Source organism: Hemiscyllium ocellatum, chromosome 25 (genome assembly GCF_020745735.1).
Source record: "Hemiscyllium ocellatum isolate sHemOce1 chromosome 25, sHemOce1.pat.X.cur, whole genome shotgun sequence".
Taxonomy (NCBI): domain Eukaryota; kingdom Metazoa; phylum Chordata; class Chondrichthyes; order Orectolobiformes; family Hemiscylliidae; genus Hemiscyllium; species Hemiscyllium ocellatum.
In genome coordinates, this window is record NC_083425.1 from 53965666 (window position 1) to 53986474 (window position 20809).

General features: G+C 45.7%; 1 protein-coding gene across 1 annotated transcript in view; it reads right to left on the reverse strand.

The window, feature by feature from the left end:
• Window positions 1-20809, reverse strand: part of evpla (envoplakin a) — an 80048-nt gene that overhangs the window by 10147 nt on the left and 49092 nt on the right. The window contains exons 12-19 of the mRNA XM_060844363.1: window positions 17185-17339; window positions 15060-15193; window positions 13846-14021; window positions 12111-12289; window positions 9953-10091; window positions 7137-7330; window positions 2379-2529; window positions 1358-1441 (exon numbers count right to left, since the gene is read on the reverse strand). Of these exons, the coding sequence (XP_060700346.1) occupies window positions 1358-1441; window positions 2379-2529; window positions 7137-7330; window positions 9953-10091; window positions 12111-12289; window positions 13846-14021; window positions 15060-15193; window positions 17185-17339 (1212 nt within the window). The remainder of the gene's footprint in view (window positions 1-1357; window positions 1442-2378; window positions 2530-7136; window positions 7331-9952; window positions 10092-12110; window positions 12290-13845; window positions 14022-15059; window positions 15194-17184; window positions 17340-20809) is intronic.

The window sequence follows — 20809 nt, forward strand, 5'->3', positions numbered from 1 at the left end:
GCCTGGTGGGGATCCCTTACCCCAGGACCTGGGAGAGTTCAGACCTTCAAATTATTGAACTTGATATTGAGTCCAAAATGCTGCAGGATCCCCAAATGGGAAATGAGGTGTTGTTCTTCCAGATTGCGCAGAGCTTCGCTGGAGCACTGCAGCAAGCCTGAGACAGAGATGTTGGCCAGGGTACAGGATGGTGTGTTAAAGTGGCAGGAAACTAGAAGCTCAGGGTCTCTTTTTCAGGCAGAATATAGATTTTCTGTGAAGTGGTCACCCAGTCTATGCTTCATTTCCTCAGTGTCGAGGAGACTACATTGTGAGCAGCAAATGCAGTTGACTGGATTATGTGCAGTGCAGGAAGCGTGCTGCTTCATTTGGAAGCGATGTTTGGGCCCTTGAATACTGAGGAGGGATGAGGTAAATCGACAAGTGTTTCATCTTCGGTGATTGCAGGAGAAAATGCGATGGGGCTGTACAGGGGTGTGGGAGTGAAGGAAGAGTGGACCAGGGTGTCCCGGAGGGAATAGTCCCTGTGGAAGGTGGACCAGGAAGGGGAGGGACATATGTGCCTGGTGGTGGCATCTGGCTGGACGTGGCCGAAATGGCAGCTGCTGACCTTCTGGATGTAGATATTGGTGGGATGGTGGGTAAGGATATGGGGGGCCCTATCGCTTTTGCGGGATGTAAGAGAGGGGGTGAGGGGCAAAGTGCAGGAGACTGGTTGGTCCCGTTTGAAGGCCCTGTTGACAATGGTGCTGGGGAATCCTTAGTTGAGGAAGAAGGTGGCCATTTTGGAGGCTGCCTTGTCGAAGTTGACATCATTGGAACATATGCAACAGAGACTGAGAGAATGGAATGGAGTCTTTACAGGACGTAGGGTGCGAGGATGCCTAGTCCAGGTAGCTGTGGGAGTTGGTGGGTTAACACTGGATATTGGTGGCCAATCTATCCCCAGAAATGGACCAAGTTAAAAATCACACAACACCAGATTATGGTCCAACAGATTTATTTGGAAGTACAAGCTTTTGGAGTGCTGCTCCTTCATCAGGTAGCTATCTTGGTTAACATCTGTAATTTTAAAGTGTGGCCCCTCTCCTTTCGCTAGATATAGATCTTATCCATCACAATGAGATACTGTTACCATCTAATATCTTTGGTTCAAGAGCCATTTATTTTTGAGTCGGAATATCTCTGACAGACTCTTTGGACAGTCCTGAGTTTGTGAAAGGCAGTATATAAAGGCAAGTTGTTTCCTTTTTAAACCTATTATTGATGTGGCTTTGTAATTTTATTTTTACATCAATGAAAGGCAAGGCTACAACTGGTACCAAGGATAGCCCCAGAAATTGAAATCAGCACCAACCTTCAAGGCTGCCTGGAGGTCATCAGACAGATTGATGAGGGCGTCCTTTTCCAATTCCTTCTTTTTGATGTCGTTCACCACTTTCTGTGAGGAAACAGATGGAGACAACTCAATGAGACGCGGTGTATTATTTACTGGCTCAGTGGTTAATTGCACTCTCCATTTATGTCGTGTGGAGCACTAACTCCAATACATTCTGAGGCCTTGCAACCATTTGGTGTCCTGACTATCAGTGTGACCCAGTGAGGTGTGCATTACCCACTGGGTGGGGAGGCTTATGGCCTAGCATAATTTGGGTGCCAGTTGCAATGTTTCTGGCCCCTCTGTGCCAGATTGGGTTTCTCCCGTTTTTATCTCCCTTTGGAAATCTTCACCTTCCATTCATTCCCCCCTTCCTCCTACTTTGGTTTTCATCTCTCTCGTTCGTCACTTTGACTCTTCCTCCATCTCCCAAGATGTTTGCTAGGTCAGCATGGTAACTCAGTGGTTAATACTACTGCCTCACAGCGCTAGGGACCCAGAGGCAACTGTCTGGGTGGAGTTTACATATTCTTCCCATGTGTGCTTGGGTTTCCTCCCACAGTCCAAAGATGTGCAGGTTAGGGTGGATTGGCAATGCTCAATTGCTTTGTGGTAAACAAGGATGTGCAGGCTAGGTGGATTAGCTATGGGAAATGCAGGGTTATAAGTGTTGGGTCTGGGTGGGATGGTCTTCAGAGGGTTGGTGCAGACTTGACAGGCCGAATGGCCTCTAACTACACTATGAGGCTTCTATACTGCACAGAGAAGGCTGTGGGGCAAATGAGAGGATAGATTGGGAAACAGCAGTACGCAAAGAGTCAAGTCCCACCTGAACTCTCTGAGTGTATTAACCAGCAGAAGGAGTACTCCAGTGTCTGAACCCATCAAACTTTGATGGTCAAAACTCCTGGAAAATGTGAAATGGACGGCCGCAGAGTACAAACACATGGACGGAGAAAAATGCAGCGTGGAACAATTTGTACGTTTAGAAAGCACCCACCTTCTGAGCTTCCAGTTTGGCATTGACTTCATTTAGGCTGGCTGTAGGCTTCACCTCATTGTTAGGAAGATTATTCATCCAGGCATTGAGATCTTTATGAGCAGTTTTATAACGCTGGTATGACATGTCAGCATTCTGAAGCATGTCCTCTCTAGAAAGAATTAAAGCACAGTGTGAGTAGATGGAGCAAGGGAAGGAAGAATAGCAATGACGGAGCACAGCGTTAGAAAATCAATCCAAGATTCTTGTCTCAGTGCAGCTTGATGTGGACAGTTCCAGGTGTTTGTTCTCCATCTGCTTCCTCCCCATGACATAGTCCTGACTCATTCAGTGGTGGAATCCTTGTCACCAAGGCAGAAATTTAAGATGCCCTTCCCACAGCCAAAGACTTGAAAACAAAATGCAGGCTGGTGCAGCACAGAGGGAGTGCTGTCTTGTCTAAAGCATCATCTTTCAGATCATCCATTGAACTGAGGCTTTATTAATATTCAAGGATATGGACCAAATGCAGGAAATTGGGATTAGTGTGTATTTAGTGGTGGTTATTGTCAATGCAGACTCTATGGGCTGAAGGGCCCTTTCTGCATTGTATGACCCAATGGCTTCCCATTCTCTCAAGTGGATGCATAAGATCTACTAGATCACTATTTTTGGCAGGACGGGTGGTGGGGTGGAGGGGAGGGTGTTGGGGGGGGGGGTGAGGGGTGGGGTGAGGGCTGTGGTGGGTGGGGATGGGGGTGGTGAAGGCCTTCCTGATCTGTGATCTGTGCCCGGGCCAGTACCTGAAACAACTACTGTTTGTCCCTCATAAAGTCGTAGAGTCCTATAGACTGAGATAGGTCTTTTCCGTGCCAAACAAAATGTCCATCCACACTAACCCCATTTCCCTGCACTTGGCCGATATCCTTCTAAGATTCTGGATCAGTGGTGCTGGAAAAGCACTGCAGTTCAGGCAGCATCCAAGGAGCAGCGAAATCGACGTTTCGGGCAAAAGCCCTTTATCAGGAATAAAGGCAGTGAGCCTGAAGCGTGGAGAGATAAGCTAGAGGGGGGTGGGGGTGGGGAGAAAGTAGCATAGAGTACAATGGGTGAGTGGGGGAGAGGATGAAGGTGATAGATCAGGGAGGAGAGGGTGGAGTGGATAGGGGGAAAAGGAGATAGGCAGGTAGGACAAGTCCGGACAAGTCATGGGGACAGTGCTGAGCTGGAAGTTTGAAACTAGGGTGAGGTGGGGGAAGGGGAAATGAGGAAACTGGTGAAGTCCACATTGATGCCCTGGGGTTGAAGTGTTCCAAGGCGGAAGATGAGGCGTTCTTCCTCCAGGCGTCTGGTGGTGAGGGAGCGGCGGTGAAGGAGGCCCAGGACCTCTATGTCCTCGGCAGAGTGGGAGGGGGAGTTGAAAGGTTAGGCTACAGGGCGGTGTGGTTGATTGGTGCGGGTGTCCCGGAGATGTTCCCTAAAGCGTCTGTTAGGAGGCGCCCAGTCTCCCCAATGTAGAGGAGACCGCATTGGGGAGCAACGGATACAATAAATGATATTGGTGGATGTGCAGGTAAAACTTTGATGGATGTGGAAGGCACCTTTAGGGCCTTGGATAGAGGTGAGGGAGGAGGTGTGGGCGCAGGTTTTACAGTTCCTGCGGTGGCAGGGGAAGGTGCCAGGATGGGAGGGTGGGTTGTAGGGGGGCATGGACCTGACCAGGTAGTCATGGAGGGAACGGTCTTTGCGGAAGGCGGAAAGGGGTGGGCTGGAAAATATATCTCTGGTGGTGAGGTCTTTTTGGAGTTGGCTGAAATGTCGGCGGATGATTTGGTTTATGCGAAGGTTGGTAGAGTGGAAGGTGAGCACCAGGGGCGTTCTGTCCTTGTTACAGTTGGAGGGGTGGGGTCTGAGGGCAGAGGTGCGGGATGTGGACGAGATGCGTTGGAGGGCATCTTTGATGGGCGGCACGGTGGCACAGTGGTTAGCACTGCTGCCTCACAGCGCCTGAGACCCGGGTTCAGTTCCCGACTCAGGCGACTGACTGTGTGGAGTTTGCACGTTCTCCCCGTGTCTGCGTGGGTTTCCTCCGGGTGCTCCGGTTTCCTCCCACAGTCCAAAGATGTGCGGGTCAGGTGAATTGGCCATGCTAAATTGCCCGTAGTGTTAGGTAAAAGGGGTAAATGTAGGGATATGGGTGGGTTACGCTTCGGCGGGTCGGTGTGGACTTGTTGGGCCGAAGGGCCTGTTTCCACACTGTAAATAATCTAATCTAATCTAAACCACATGGGAAGGGAAATTGCGGTCTCTAAAGAAGGAGGCCATCTGGTGTGTTCTGTGGTGGAACTGGTTGTCCTGGGAGCAGATACAGCATAAGCGGAGGAATTGGGAATACAGGATGGCATTTTTGCAAGAGATAGGGTGGGAAAAGGCATAATCCAGGTAGCTGTGGGAGTCGGTGGGTTTGTAAAAAATGTCAGTGTCAAGTCGTCGTCATTAGTGGAGATGGAGAGATCCAGGAAGGGGAGAGTAGTGTCAGATCCAGGAAGGGGAGGGAGGTGTCAGATTCCTGTCCATGCATTTGCTCAAATACCTTTTAAATGTTGTTAATGTACCCACCGCAACCACTTCTGTTGGCAGCTCATTCCATATGCGTACCACCATCTGTGTATACAAGTTACCCTTAGGTTCCCTTTTATTCTTTCCCCTCTAACCTTAAACTTTAGTCCTTGATTCCCCAACCCTGGGAAAAAAGACTGAGTGCATTCACCCTATCCATGCCTCTCACGTTGTTATACACTTCTATAAGATCCCTCCCCCCTCATTCTCATTTGGTCTAAAGAAAAATGTGCTTGCTTGTCCAACCTCTCCCTATAATCAGACCGCTGAGTCCTGGCAACATCCTTGTAAATTTCTTCTGCACTCTTTCCAGTTTAAATCCTTTCCATATTAAGGTGACCAATACTGAACATAATACTCCAACTGCAACCTCACCAACTGCAAGATAATTTCCCAATGTCTATATTCAATGCCCTGACTGATGAAGGCCAGTGTCAAAAGCCATTTTCACTGCCCTGTCTACCTGTGACTCCACTTTCAGAGCACTGTGCACCTGATCTCCAAGGTCCCTCTGTTCCACTACACTCCTTAAGGTCCCAACATTCACCATGCAATTCCTACCTTGATTTGACTTACCAGAATCCAAGCTTATCTATATGAAACTCCATTTGCCATTTCTCGGCCTGCTTCCCCAGCTGATCAAGACCTTGCTGCAATTTCTGATAAACTTCCTCCCTGTCCATGATACCGCCTATTTTAGTGTCATCTGCTATTCATCCATTGTGCATTCTCATCCAAATCATTGATATAGATATCAAACAGCAATGGGCCCAGCACCGACCCCTGAGGCAATCCACAGTTGACAGCATCCTTCCACTATTACCCTCTGCTTCCAGCATCAGGCCAATTGTACATCCAATTTGCAAGCTTCCCTGTATTCCATGCAATCTAACCTTCCAGAGCAGCCTACCATGTGGAACCTTATTAAAGGCCTTATTGAAATCCATATAGACTACGTCTACTCCTCTGCACTCAGCAAACTTCCTGGTCACTTCATCAAAGAACTCAAACAGATTTGTGAAGCATGATCTACCACTCACAAACCAATGCTGACCACTCCTAATCAAACCCTGTCTTACCAGATGCATGTATATCTCATCTCTCAGAATCTTCTCAAGTAACTTACCTATCGCAGATGTTAAGCTTACTGGTCTATAGTTCCCGGTTTTTCTTTGCAGCTCTTCTTAAATAAGGTTTCAGCCTTATTCCAGGAACTTCCAGGATCTCACCCGTGACCCAAGCACAAATTATCCACATGTGGGATCTTGCTGTGCACAAAATGGACAGATTAATTGCCCTTGGACTGAGTGCCTTGCTCAGCCATTTCAGAAGGAAGCTAAGAATCAACTACATTGCTGTGGGTCTGGAGTCACATGTAAGCCAGACCAGGTAAAGATGGCAGATATCCATCCCTGAAGGACATTAATGAACCAGATGGGTTTTTATAACACTTTATGTTAATTTTCACAATCACTATGAATGAGACTCAGTTTTACTCTGGACTGTGTAAGTGTAAGAACTGAGTTCAAAAAGTGCCCACCTTGAGCTACTCATCTTCAGAACCCATCCAGAAAATCAGGTGAGTCGATTGGGTGGGGCATGGTGGTTGGATACCAGCAGTGCCTACCCAAAGCCCACAACACCAACAGGGCAATGTTTCCTTCTGACCCATTAGCGAATGAAGGGCAACATACAAGTTGGTGGGAGAAGTCCACACGAAGAGGGAGCGGCAACGGGATTTGTGTGTCAAGTTTCACGGGGCGAGACATTGCAAATCAAACTGTTGGGTCAGGACAAGTGATCATTCACTGCAGCAACTTGCCAAGGCTCCTTAGACAGTGCCTTCCAAAACTATGACAACTTCCATCTAGAAGGACAAGGGCATCTGATACCTGGCAGCACCACCACGTACAAGTTCCCATCCAAGTCACTCACCATCCTGACCTGGAAACATACCACCGTCCCTTCACTGTCACTGGGTCAGAATCCTGGAATTCCCTGCCTCAGGGCATTGTGGGTCAACCTACTGCACATGGACTTCAACAGTTCAAGAAGGCAGCTCACCCCCCACTTTCTCAATTACAGATGAGAAATGATTTGCTAGTTTTGTCAGCCATGTTGACATTCCACCAGCCAATTGTAAAACAGAGGACAGCGTACCTCAGGTCGAGCTGATCGCTTGCATTCTGAAAGCGTTTGTTCAGCTTCTGCACCTCGGCCTGCTGTTTCTTGATGTCAGGACAGTACTCCTGGAAGTTGAGCTCCAGTGGTTTGCAGCTGTCCTCAGTCCTCTTCATGTCCTGGTTCATCTTCTGCAGTTTCCCTTGGTCGTTGTTTAAGTCCCGTCTCAATCTCTGAAAGAGCAGCAAAATGGAACAATGAGAGAAGGGAAAAGCAAAGGATCTTATGGGAGTTTTACAAATGCTCCTTCTATTATGTATTTCTTCCATTCACTTTGGCTGAAGTGAAAACAAAACAAAAATATTCAGTTCACTAGAAAGAGAAACACAATCTCCTGGTCCTTGTAAAGCTGCCAAGTAAAGGAGATTGGTTGGATGAACATACTGCCATCAATCACCTCCCTCCTTCTTGAGGCTACCTTTTAACAGCAAGAAAGGATGGCGCAGTGGCTCAGTGGTTATCATTGCTGCCTCACAGGACCAGGGCCTCGGGTTCGATTCCACCCTCAGGCACCTGTCTGTGTGGAGTTTACATATCCTCCCAATGTCTGCGTGGGTTTCCTCCAAGTGCTTTGATTGTGTCCCACAGTCCAATGATGTGTGGATCAAGTGGGTTGGTTATACAAAATTGCCCAATAGTCTCCAATGACGTGCAGGCTAGGCGGATTAGTCATGGGAAATGCAAGGTTACTGGGATAGGGTTGAAGAGTGAGTCTCGGTGGGATACTCTTTGGAGGGTCAGTATGGGCTCGATGGGCCAAATAGCTTGCTTCCATACTGTAGGGATTCTATGAAAAGTGAGGCTTAGGACAAGCAGAGAGTGGAACTCTCTCCAACCTCCATCACCAACTGTTAGAGGAGGCAATTTCTTATGGTATTATCGCTAGAATAGTATTCCAGAAACTCAGCTACTGTTCTGAGGATCTAGATTCAAATCCCACAATGGTGGATGACGGAATTAGAATTCAACAAAGAACCTAGAATTAAAGGTCTAATGACAACCATGAACCATTGTCGATTGTCAGGAAAACCGATCTGGTCCAATAATGTCCTTAAGGGAAGCAAATCTGCCATCTTTGCCTGTTCTAGCCTACAGGGGAGTAAGGTAGATAGGCCTCATCTATAAAAGGATTTGATGTGCCTTTTATTGCTGTGAAAGGGATTTCCAAACAACAACAATTTACAGTTGTGAGGTAAAATGGATGAGTTGTAGAGATGAAGACTCACAGCAATGTTTTTGATTCTTAACTACCCTCTGGGCAATTAGGGATAGGCAATAAATGCTGGGCTGGCCAGTGACACACAGATCCCAGTTCATGAATTTAAAAACCCTCAAAACCAAGAGAACACGGGCTGACTGTAATACCTTTGAGCAAGTAGGTGAAAGTAAGGACTGCAGATGCTGGAGATCAGAGTCCTTCCTGACGAAGGGCTTTTGCCTGAATCGTTGATTTTCCTGCCCCTCGGATGCTGCCTGACCTGCTGTGCTTTTCCAGCACCACTCTAATCTAGACTGTAATACCTTTGATGACAGCCAAGCTAAGGGCAGACAGAGGGCCCTGTTGTAGTGGTCATGTGCTCTGGTTTTCGCACTACTTCATAGCAATGGTCAAAAGCCCAAGATCTGCCTGTCAGATAAAAAGTGAGTCTAATAGAATTAGTTTGCTATTTGTGACACCAGTGAATTGAACTCCTGTAGATACTCCAAGTAGGTGAGACCAGAAATAAATTTGTGGAAAATGATCGTTAATCTCTACAACTCATCCATTTTACCTCACAGTTGTAAATTGTTGATGTTTGGAAATCTCTTCAACAGCAATAAAAGGCACATCAAATCCTTTTATAGATGAGGCCTATCTACCTTATTCCCCTGTACAGGTCTATCCAAATACAATGGAAACCAAATATAACCTCTAGGTGAAGGGGTGCCAGATGCTAGGAGAACTGAAAACCTGCATGTTTGTAATTCAATCAAATTCGTCATTGTCTCATTATTTATAGAAAGCATATTTTGACAAACTAAGTTGTTTAGACAATAGAATATCTCTGCACTACAAGCTGGGCAGTTGGCATGACACTGCCACCAATGGCAAGAGACTGTAATTACAACCACATGCACAATTTTCATTTTAAATATTGACACAGAAATTCATAATTGACATAGAAATATATTGCACAAGTATCACATATAAGAGACAACTAGAAGAAACTGCATGATTTCATCTTGGCAAAGGATCTTCTGCTCAGCCAGAGGTCATTGCCCTCAAGTTGATATCATCACCACTGGCATCAGGAACTAATCGGGAACATTGAGCATTGGCAATTGATTCTTTGATTCGGGCATCTCACAGTTCCAGCAAAAGGTGGGATTGAGGATAGAATCCCTACAGTGTGGAAGCAGGCCATTCGGCCCATCAAGTCCACATTTACCTTCCAAAGGGCATCCCACCCAGACCCAGTCTATCCTTGCATTTCCAAGGCTAACCCACCTAGCCTGCACATCCCTGGACAACATAGCCAATCCATCTAACCTGCACACCTTTGGACCATAGGATGAAACCAGAGCACCCACAGGAAACCCATGCAGACCTGGGGAGAACATATAAACTTCACACTGGCAGTCTGCCAAAGGTGGAATTGAACCTCAGTCCCTGGCACTGTGAGGCTGCACTGAGCCACTGTGCCATCCCAAAGTGGTGAAAGTTTGGAGTTACGAATAATGGGTAAAGGGCCAAGATTTCTTTTTTAGTTCATTCCAGAGTATGCAATGTTCCCTGGTCTCTCTGGAGTCAATACCTGCAGCTCAGTCTTCCTCTGCTGCATGGCATCTGGACTGGCAGGAATTGCAAAGTCATCGGCCAGGTTGGATTCAATTTTCTTGAGGGCATCATCGACCTTCTCAATACTGTTCTCCAATTCCAGCTGACTCTTGGCTCTGGTCAAGGCAAAAGTAAATTGGTCACAGGTCTGTCTATATCAGTTGCCTGGCTACCATTACACAGTCGATAAAGTGTGGCACTGGAAAAAGCATCAGTTTGGATGTCAGGCAGCATCCAAATTGATGTTTTGGGCATAACATTTCATCAGGAACGCTGACTCTCTTGCTCCTTGGATGCTGTTTGACCGACTGAGCTTTTACCACCACTACACTTCATCGACTGACGCTCCAGCATCTGCAGTCCTCACTATTTCCTATCATTACAAAGTGACCCCCAGCAGCTACACAACAAGTGGTCCGATATAGGGTGTAGGTTTGCTCACTGAGCTGTAGGTTTGATATCCAGACATTTCATTACCTGGCTAGGTAACATCATCAGTGGCGACCTCCAAGTGAAGCGAAGCTGTTGTCTCCTGCTTTCTATTTACATCTTTCTCCTGGATGGGGTTCAGAGCCCCTCAGAAAATGAACCGGAAATGACATCACCACAAACCCCAGGAACCCCATCCAGGAGAAAGATGTAAATAGAAAGCAGGAGACAACAGCTTCGCTTCACTTGGAGGTCGCCACTGATGATGTTACCGAGCCAGGTAATGAAACACCTGGGTGTCAAATCTACAGCCCAGCGAGCAAACCTACACCCTAAACCTCAACCTGAGCTACAAACCTTCACAAACCTTGAAAAGTAGTCCGGCTCTGAGCACAAACCAACCCAATAATGACTCCAGAACTAAACCCGTGATGGAATTGCACAGATCAAACATTGCGTCAATCACATTGGATTACATACAATATACAGCATTTAAACAGTGGGGAAATAATTCAGGGGCCCTGACTAAGATACTGGGGACATGGTTCAAATCCCACACCAATAGTTCGTGGAACTTCAATTCAATTAACAAATCCAGAATGGAAAACTAGTCTTAATAACAGTGACCAAGAAAACTGACATCAATTATTGTAACACATAATCTGGTTGATTAATGTTCTTAAAGGAAGGAAATTGTGTGCAGTTTTGGTTTATTTATCTGAGGAAGGATATTTTACCTGTGAAAGGAGTACAACAAAGGTCTTTCAGACTGGTTCCTAAGATGGCAGAGTCAAAATGTGTGGTGCTGGGAAAGCACAGCCGGTCAGGCAGCATCCAAGGAGCAAGACAGTCTTGTTTTGAGCATAAGCTTTTATTCAGGCATCTTCATCACATTCCTGATGAAGAGCATATGCTCGAAACATCCACTCTCCTGCTCTTCAGATGCTGCCTGACCTGCTGTGCTTTTCCAGTGCCACACCTTTTGACTCATCTCCAACATGTGCAGTCCTCACTTTCTCCTAAGATGGCAGGACTGATGTACAAAGAGAGACTGGATTAGTTAGGAACTGGTGTTTAGAAGAATGAGGGGGGATCTCATAGAAACCTATAAAATTCGAACAAGATTAGATAAAGTATAAACAAGAAGGATGTTCTCTAGAAGGATGAGTCTAGAAGCAGGGGTCACACTCTAAGGATATGGGCGAGGCCATTTAGGACTCAGATAGGGAGGAATTTCTTCACCCAGAGAGTGATGAGCCTGTGGAATTCGTTACCACAGAAAGTGGTTGGGGGTAAAACATTGAATGTTTTAACAAGAAGGAGCTAGATATCATTCTGAGGGCTAAAGGGATCAAAGTGTATGGGGAGACAATGGGAACAGGGATTGAGATGGTTGATCAGCTATGATCATATTGAATGGTATAAGGCTTGAAGGGCTGAATGGTCTGCCCCTTTGTTCCATGTTTCTATGAAATCTGCTGTCCTTATCCATTCTGGCCAACACGTACTTTAGATTCACAGCAACGTGAAATGGGTAAGTAAGTGATTCAGTTCCAGGGAAATTAGGGATGGGAACAAATGCCAGGCTTGCCAATGATGGCCACAGGTCCCCAAAAACTAAAATTCTACTTCACATTTTCACATTTACACAGAGGATTAATCTGAGTGAGAACAATTGCCTGTTATGGTAGTCCTGGCATACTCACTTGTTCTGGTATTGGTCAGCCAGTGACATGACATCTTTGTACTTATCCTTCACATTGTTCAATTTGGTTGGAAGCTGTGATGAGGAGGCACCCGCAGGTTTCTTTGAGAGGAAGGACTCACATTCTCGCTGTACCGAGTCCTTCTCTGTTCCAATCTTCTGCAAGCGCTTGTTCATAGTCTAGAATAGAGTCAGAAGCTGACATTACACACTGTGTAACATTTTAGTGCTGATTCCTCATCACTGTTGCACATGAAGTGAATCTTCACAATAACCCATAACTGATCAAACTCTACACTCAATCTAAACATGGACGTCAACAGGACAAACAACATGCCTCCCAAGCCTTGATGTTGGTTTAATCTGTAAACTACACCTCACAAAGATACTGCAGGAGTACACATGCCATCACGGTGATCCTGATTCGGATGATCTTGTTGTTTAATTGGACACTTCTAAACAAAACCCTAGAGTAAGCACACTGTGTCACACAGGAAGCAGAGCTGAAACAATACAATCTAATTGTTCTTAAGAATGGCAGTGCAGATACAATGGACCAAATGGCCACTTTCTGCACTATAGCCATTCTATGAGTAGACCATAGGGCAACGCAGTGGCTCAGTGGTTAGTACTGCTGCCTCACACCACCAAGGACCTGGGTTTGATTCTACCCTTGGGCGATTGTCTATGTGGAGTTTACACGTTCTCCTCGTGTCTGCGTGGGTTTCCTCCGGGTGCTCTGGTTTCCTCCCTCAGTCCAAAGATGTGCAGGTTAGGAGGGTTGGTCATGCTAAATACAGGGTTACTGGGATATGGTGGGTGGAATGCTCTTCAGAGGGGTGGCATGGACTTGTTGGGCTTAATAATTCTATAAACCTCTATAAGGTCATCCCTCAGCCTCCGACGCTCCAGGGAAAACAGCCCCAGCATGTTCAACCTCTCCCTGTAGCTCAGATCCTCCAACCCTGGCAACATCCTTGTAAATCTTTTCTGAACCCTTTCAAGTTTCACAACATCTTTCCGATAGGAAGGAGACCAGAATTGCATGCAATATTCCAACAGTGGCCTAACCACTGTCCTATACAGCTGCAACATGACCTCCCAATTCCTGTACTCAATACTCTGACCAATAAAGGAAAGCATACCAAACGCCTTCTTCACTATCCTATCTATCTGAGACTCCACTTTCAAGGAGCTGTGAACCTGCACTCCAAGGTGTCTTTGTTCAGCAACACTGCCTAGGACCTTACCATTAAGTGTATAAGTCCTGCTAAGATTTGCTTTCCAAAAATGCAGCACCTCGCATTTATCTGAATTAAACTCCATCTGTCACTTCTCAGCCCATTGGCCCATCTGGTCAAGACCCTGTTGTAATCTGAGGTAATCTTCTTTGCTGTCCACTACACCTCCAATTTTGGTGTCATCTGCAAACTTACTAACTGTACCTCCTTTGCTCGCATCCAAATCATTTATGTAAATGACAAAAAAAGTACTTGAATGTGAAATTCTGAACGGGCACAGCTCCTGGGGTTTGGAATATTCCAAAGATTCATCACCCTTAGGGAAGGAGCTTCACCTCATCTCAGTTCTAAGTAGCTGACCATTTCTCCTGAATCTGGGCTTTGAATTGCTTTGTCACAGGAATTCCTCCCAGCAGAAGAATTCTTAACACTTTCAAACCAGTTGGAATGTTTGAGTTTCCGAGTATGAAGCACGTTCCCATGAGGCAAGCCCACCTCATGATCCTTTAGGCGTTTGGTGATGTCCTTATTGGGAGCACTTTGGTCAATTGGTACACGCAGTTGGTTGATGATCTGTTTCTCAGCCTCTCCCAGGTCTCCATGGACCTTGTCCAGTTTGGACAGGAGCTCTTTACTCTGGGGGTCATCCTTGGCTGAGGCAAGGCTGTAACCTGTAAAGAGACAAGGGACAATGAGGAACCGCAGGAGGGAAGCAAGCAGCAAAACAGATACAAGCGATCGAGTGGGGTAAGGTCTAGGGGTTAGAGCAGGCCCAAAGGAGGATTGTGCATGTCTAACTCACATCACCACAAGGACAGTGAGTACTACAATACAGTGAAGCTGCCTCTATACTGACCCCACCAACACTCCCAGGACAGGGACAGCAGGCAGTTAGATACAGTGTAAAGCTAACTCTACACTGCCCAATCAAACGTTCTTAGGACAGGGACAGCACGGGGTTAGATACAGAGTAAACCTCCCTCTACATTGTCCCCATCAAACACTCCCAGGACAGGAACAGCACAGGATTAGATACAGAGTAAAGCTACTTCTACACTGTCTCCATCAAAACACTCCCACGACACGGACAGCAGGTAGTTAGATACAGAGTAAAGCTAACTCTAAGCTACCCCATCAAACTCTCCCAGGACAAGACAGCACAGGGTTATATACTGAGTAAAACTCTCTCTACACTGTCCCCCATCAAACACTCCCAGGACAGGGACAGCACGAGGTTAGATACAGAGTAAATCTCCCTCTACACTGTCCCCATCAAACTCTCCCAGGACAAGACAGCACAGGGTTAGATAGAGTAAATCTCCCTGTACACTGTTCCCCCATCAAACACTCCCAGGACAGGGTCAGCACAGCATTAGATACAGAGTAAAACTCCCTCTACACTGTTCCCCCATCAAACACTCCCAAGGCAGGGACAGCATGGAGGCTAAAACTGCAGCTCCAGACCCTGGACATGAAAATGTAAGCTATCAGAGTTGGGTTGGTGGTTGGGCCACACACTGGGCAGACATTCTATTGAATGTTTAATGAGTGTCCAAGGGATTTAAGATATTTTCTAACTGACCAGCTCAGAGATGTTATGGTGCAATGTGAACCCAGGCCTCCTGGCTCAGAGGTAGAGACATTATCACTGTGCTACAAGAGCAACTCCATCCCAGCCAAGTCTCACAATGTTGAGGGATTTCGCTCACCTGGTACAGCAGTCTGATTCAGCAGGCTGTTTTCATTGGGTTGTTTCAGTTTGTTCAACTCATTGTAACGGTTTCTCAGCTTGTTCTCAGTGTCTGATCGCTTCCTCTTTAAATCGTCTAAATCCTTCGCCAACCTACAAATAGATACCACACACAGACAGAACTATCACTGCACCTGGCAACACTGCAAAAGGAGTCCCATGAATTCAATCTGAGATTTTCAGTGACTGATGGCGCTATGTGGAGGGAGGTTTACTCTGTATCTAATCCTGTGCTGCCCCTGTCCTGGGAGTGTTTGATGGGGACAGTATAGAGAGACATTTACACCGTATCTAACCCCATGCTGTCCCTGTCCTGGGAATGTTTGATGGGGACAGTATAGAGAGACTTTTACTCTGTATCTAACCCCATGCTGTCCCTGTCCTGGGAGTGTTTGATGGGGACAGTGTAGAGGGAGCTTTACTCTGTCTTTCACCCTGTGCTGTCTCTGATGAGGGGTAATCAGGGATTAGATTAGATTAGATTAGATTACTTACAGTGTGGAAACAGGCCCTTCGGTCCAATAAGGCCACACCGACCCACTGAAGCACAACCCACCCAGACCCATTCCCTTACATTTACCCCTTCACCTCACACTACAGGCAATTTAGCATGGCCAATTCACCTAACCTGCAATCCAAAGATGTGCAGGTCAGGTGAATTGGCCGGGATAAATTGCCCGTAGTGTTGGGTAAAGGGGTAAATGCAGGGGTATGGGTGGGTTGCGCTTCGGCGGGTCGGTGTGGACTTGTTGGGCCGAAGGGCCTGTTTCCACACTGTAAGTAATCTAATCTAATCTAATCTAATCTTTGGGCTGTGGGAGGAAACCGGAGCACCCGGAGGAAACCCACGCAGACACGGGGAGAATGTGCAAACTCCACACAGACAGTCGCCTGAGGCAGGAATTGAACCCGGGTCTCTGGTGCTGTGAGGCAGCAGTGAGGGAGGGTATAACTCCCAGAGCAGCTTGTTAGGGTGTGGAAAGGCACCTTACCCTCTTACACAGATATGGAACTGCCTTTGCTGCGCTCACTGGAGATTTCCTTGGGGATTGCCTTGACCGAATGGAAATCTGCCTGGAATTGAGCCTCATTCTGATACAAGTTAAGACTCATTCAGTAACACCACGATGTGATAGTGGGTATAACATGGAAGTGAGCAAACAAGGGAGATTAGGAAATTGTATTTCTACACTGCTGAAAATGGAAGGTCCTGGGTGTACCATTAGCCAATTGTTGCTGGAATGACATTGGGCACACCACATTGAAAATCAGTACAATCAGCCATTTGTTAGATCAGAACTTGAGCATTTCTGAATATAGACACATTGTGTTGAAGCTTTTCATTTTGCACTCACAAACTGCAAGAATTCCAGTGAAAAGAAAAACAAAATCAAAATTTTTAGATTAGATTACTTACAGTGTGGAAACTGGCCCTTCGACCCAACAAGTCCACACTGACCCGCTGCAGCGCAACCCACCCAGACCCATTCCCCTACATCTAACACTACGGGCAATTTAGCATGGCCAATTCACCTAACCTGCACATTTTTGGATTGTGGGAGGAAACCGGAGCAAACCCACGCAGACATGGGGAGAATGTGCAAACCCCACACAGAGTGGTCTGAGGCGGGAATTGAACACGGGTCTCTGACGCTGTGAATCGGCAGTGCTAACCACTGTGCCACCGTGCCGCCCACAAATCCTATGATATGAGAGGAGAGTTCTAATTGGTTAGCAAGTAGACCCTGATTGGCAGAGCTGGGGAATGCAGAAATGGCAACACTTCCAGCAATTAGTGCCAACTTGACAACCATTGAATACTTTCTTCTCATATAATACTAACGTTTTTTTGTTCCCTTTATTGGTATTCTTGCAAATTGTCCTGATTAGTACAAAATGAAAAGCTTCAACAAAAGGTGTACATTTTTGGTCAGTGCTCAAGTTTCAGGTTTGTTGAGGGGGGGTTTTCTTCACACTTGGCCACTACCAACTGGTTAGCCCACCCTCTCCATCATCTCCATGGCGAGCATTCTGTAAGTAAAAACGTCTTGGATAAGCAAGAAGGGACATGAAAATGAGCTGACCTGTTTACAAGGGCTGTGGCCTCTGGGTCAGGTGGAGGGATGTTGAAACAAACCCCGGGGGCACATTTGGTCTCTTTCGCACTGTTCATCACCACCCAGCTCTCAGGGTCCGAGTTGTTCTGAAGCATCAGCTTTTCACCTCGGCTGATCTCATTCTGTAAAAGACAAAGAAATATTCTCCTCAGATCGATGGGACTGCCAGCTTGGCAAGTATCTCAGCCACTTACAGAACCTCAGATCGAAATGTGATCCTTCACCCTGCAGACAAATAAGTAAGCCCAAAGTTTCTGATTGTACAGCGACCTGAATTCTTTTAGCTTCTTTAATGTAATATACAAAGTCCCAAGGTGCTTTGCAAGGTACATAATCTGATTAAAATTACCTGAGGTCTGGACAGATGACCAGAAACATGGTCAAAGATGCAGGCTGAAGGCATGGCCACTTGTAAGGGGGTGAAGGCATGGTCACCCACAGTGGGGTGAAGGCATGGTCACCCACAGTGGGGTGAAGGCATGGTCACCCACAGTGGGGTGAAGGAAATCAAGGATGCCCAAGGTCATGCGCAACATTGAGGTAAGGCAGCATATTGAGAGGGTTGTTGTGCTGCAGAAGAGTAAAGAGGTGGGTGTGAGGTTAGGAAATACTGTGATTGGTGGGGTGATGAATGAACAGGACGTGGTGTAAGTCAGGATATAAGCATCAAAGCTTTGGATGGGCTTACTTTTTAAATTTTTTTATGGGATGTGGATATTGCTGACTGGAGCAACATTACCACCCATCGCCAAGCTGCCCTTGAGATGGCGATGGTGAGCTGACTTCTCATTTTATGTTATATAATTCCAAGGGGTGTGTGTGTGTGTGTGTGTGTGTGTGTGTGTGTGTGTGTGTGTGTGTGTGTGTGTGTGTGTGTGTGTGTGTGTGTGTGTGTTGGGGGATGTGTACCAGTAGATGGAGGGCAGCATGGTTGCTCAGTGGTTAGCACTACTGCCTCACAGTAGGGAGGACCCGGGTTCGATTCCAGCCTCAGGCGACTGTCTGTGTGGAGTTTGCATGTTCTCCCTGTGTCTGCAGGGTTTGCTCTGAATGCTTTGGTTTCCTCCCACAGTCCAAAGATGTGCAGGTTAGGTGGATTGGCCATACTAAATTGCCCACGGTGCTAGGTGCATTAGTCAGAAGGAGATGGGTTTGGATGGGTTGCTCTTCGGAAGGTCGGTATGGACTTGTTGGGTCAAATGGCCTGTTTCCATACTGTAGGGATTATAAAAACTAATGTGCATGCGTGTGGGTGTGTATGTGTGTGAACCAGTAGATGGAGTGTATTTGGATGTCCAAAAGCAATTAGCTGAAATGCCACCCAAAAAGTTATTGCACAAGCTCACAGCTAATGGTCTTGTGGATAATATATAATTGTGGATAATTATCAGGAAATAGAGACTTGGGATAAGTGGATCATTTTCAGGTTGATAAAGTAAAACTAGTGGAATTCCACAGGGACCAGTGTTGGGGCCTCAATTGTTGACAATCTATATTAATGTAGTGGGGAATAGATCTGACTATTGTGGATGTAGGTTTGCTCGCTAAGTTGGCAGGTTCATTTCCAGACGTTTTGTTACCCTACTAGGTAACATCTTCAGTGGGCCTCAGGTGAAGCACTGCTGAAAATTCTTGCTTTCTATTTATATGTTTGAGGTTCTTTGGGTTGGTTTCATGTGTCAAAATACCGTGCAAGGACTGTAAAAAACACTATGTTGGTCAAACAGGCAGAAAACTAGCCACCAGGATACATGAACTCCAACTAGCCACAAAAAGACATGACCCTCTCTCACTGGCATCCTTACACACAGATGAGGAAGGACACCACTTCGACTGGGACAACACATCCATCCTAGGATAAGCCAAACAAAGACATGCACGAAAATTCCTAGACAAAACATCTGGAAATGAACCTTCCAGTTCAGCGAGCAAACCTACATCCAAAACCTCAAACTGAGCTACAAATCTTCTCAAAGCTCACTGACTATTGTAGGCAGAGTTGTTTGCAATGTAGAGATAGGCAGAAGAGCAAGTTATGAGGAGCATTGAAATAATTTGTAAAGTGTTATAGATAGATATGTGAATGGGAAAAAAACTGACATTTGGGAAAATGTAGGGTCATCTAGGGTGTAATAGAAGAGCTTATCTCATAAATATTATTTGATATTTTATTAGAAAAAGCTACTCTGTCTTTGAAATAATCATAAAGGGTCTTACAAAATGGCTGCCAGAGGGCACATGACTTCCCTCATACATTTAACTGGCTTTAGAACCAGATTATACTTATTTCAAAAAGAATTGCAAAAAGATGTCTTGAAACTCAATGAACATTTTGAGGGTTAATATAAACTCATTGGTAATTGCTTCCCTGGAGTTGTAAATAGTTCTTCTGATCTTACCAGTAAATGAAAGAGATTTAGAGTGATTCAAGTTAATTGCTGAGAAAATTATAAAGCTGATTACCTTGACTAATAGACAATAGATGGAACTATGCTCCAGACTTGGGCAAACCCAATGCCTAATATAGAAACATGACCCCTGCTGCAGCATTACAATCTCGCTGTTAAATATTGTAGGGGCCTGATCAGGTCAAGTATCACTGACTCTCATCTGGATTCAAGTCTAATTTGAAGATCTTATCAATTCTACAGTATCTTGTTCTTGTCAACAAAAGATTGCTTTCCTTTGAGTTATCCTTTTGAGGCTGGAATCTTGTTCCACCATGCTGTTTTTCTTTCCCACTTTGTTTTAAAACCTTTCCACCTCTTCAGAGTCATATAGTCAGATCTATCGTGTGATAGATTTAGGATTTAAGGGGATAGGATGTCCAAAGATATGAATGTTAGGTGAATTGGCCATGCTGTCCAGGGATGTGTAGGCTAGATGGATTAGTCATGGGAAATGTATGGTTACAGGGATAGGGTAGGGGTAGGTGTAGGTGGGATGCTCATCAAAGGATTGGTGTGGACTTGATGGGCTGAAAGGCCTGCTCCCACACTATAGGGTCTCTACGGTGATTTAATGAGCTGTTACTTTTGTATTGCGGCTTAGTCGTTACTAATTTTACCACTTAATGAATGAATAAGCTTCTTTGTAGTAAGTGGATTGTTTTTGCATTAACTACAAGAGGCTGCTGGACATTCCTTTTATCCTGGGTAGCAGAAGAAGGAAGAAATAAATTGACCAATTTGGTGGTTAAATAAAACTGTTACACTCTGATACAATCTGTGAAATAGTGTTTCTTGATTTCCAGTGTACTCTCACCTATAGAGTCTAAACAGTATTTGGTCCAATGTGTATAGTCTTTACTTCAGGAGATATCTAATTCCATTGGAAGTGTTCAGAGAACATTCACTGGACTAGGATTAAGGGTTGTCTTCTGAGGCAATGTTGAGTAGGTTGGATCTAAACACATGAGAGTTTAGAAGAATGAAGGGGTCATCTTATTGAAACGTGGCAAAGTGAGTGCTGTCAGGAAGCTTCCCCTCGAATAGAGGACACGGGAAAAGGAAGACAGTTTATAAATTATAGGGGCTGTCCGATTTAAGAGGGAGATGAGGAAGGATTTCCTCTCAGAGAGGACATTAATCTT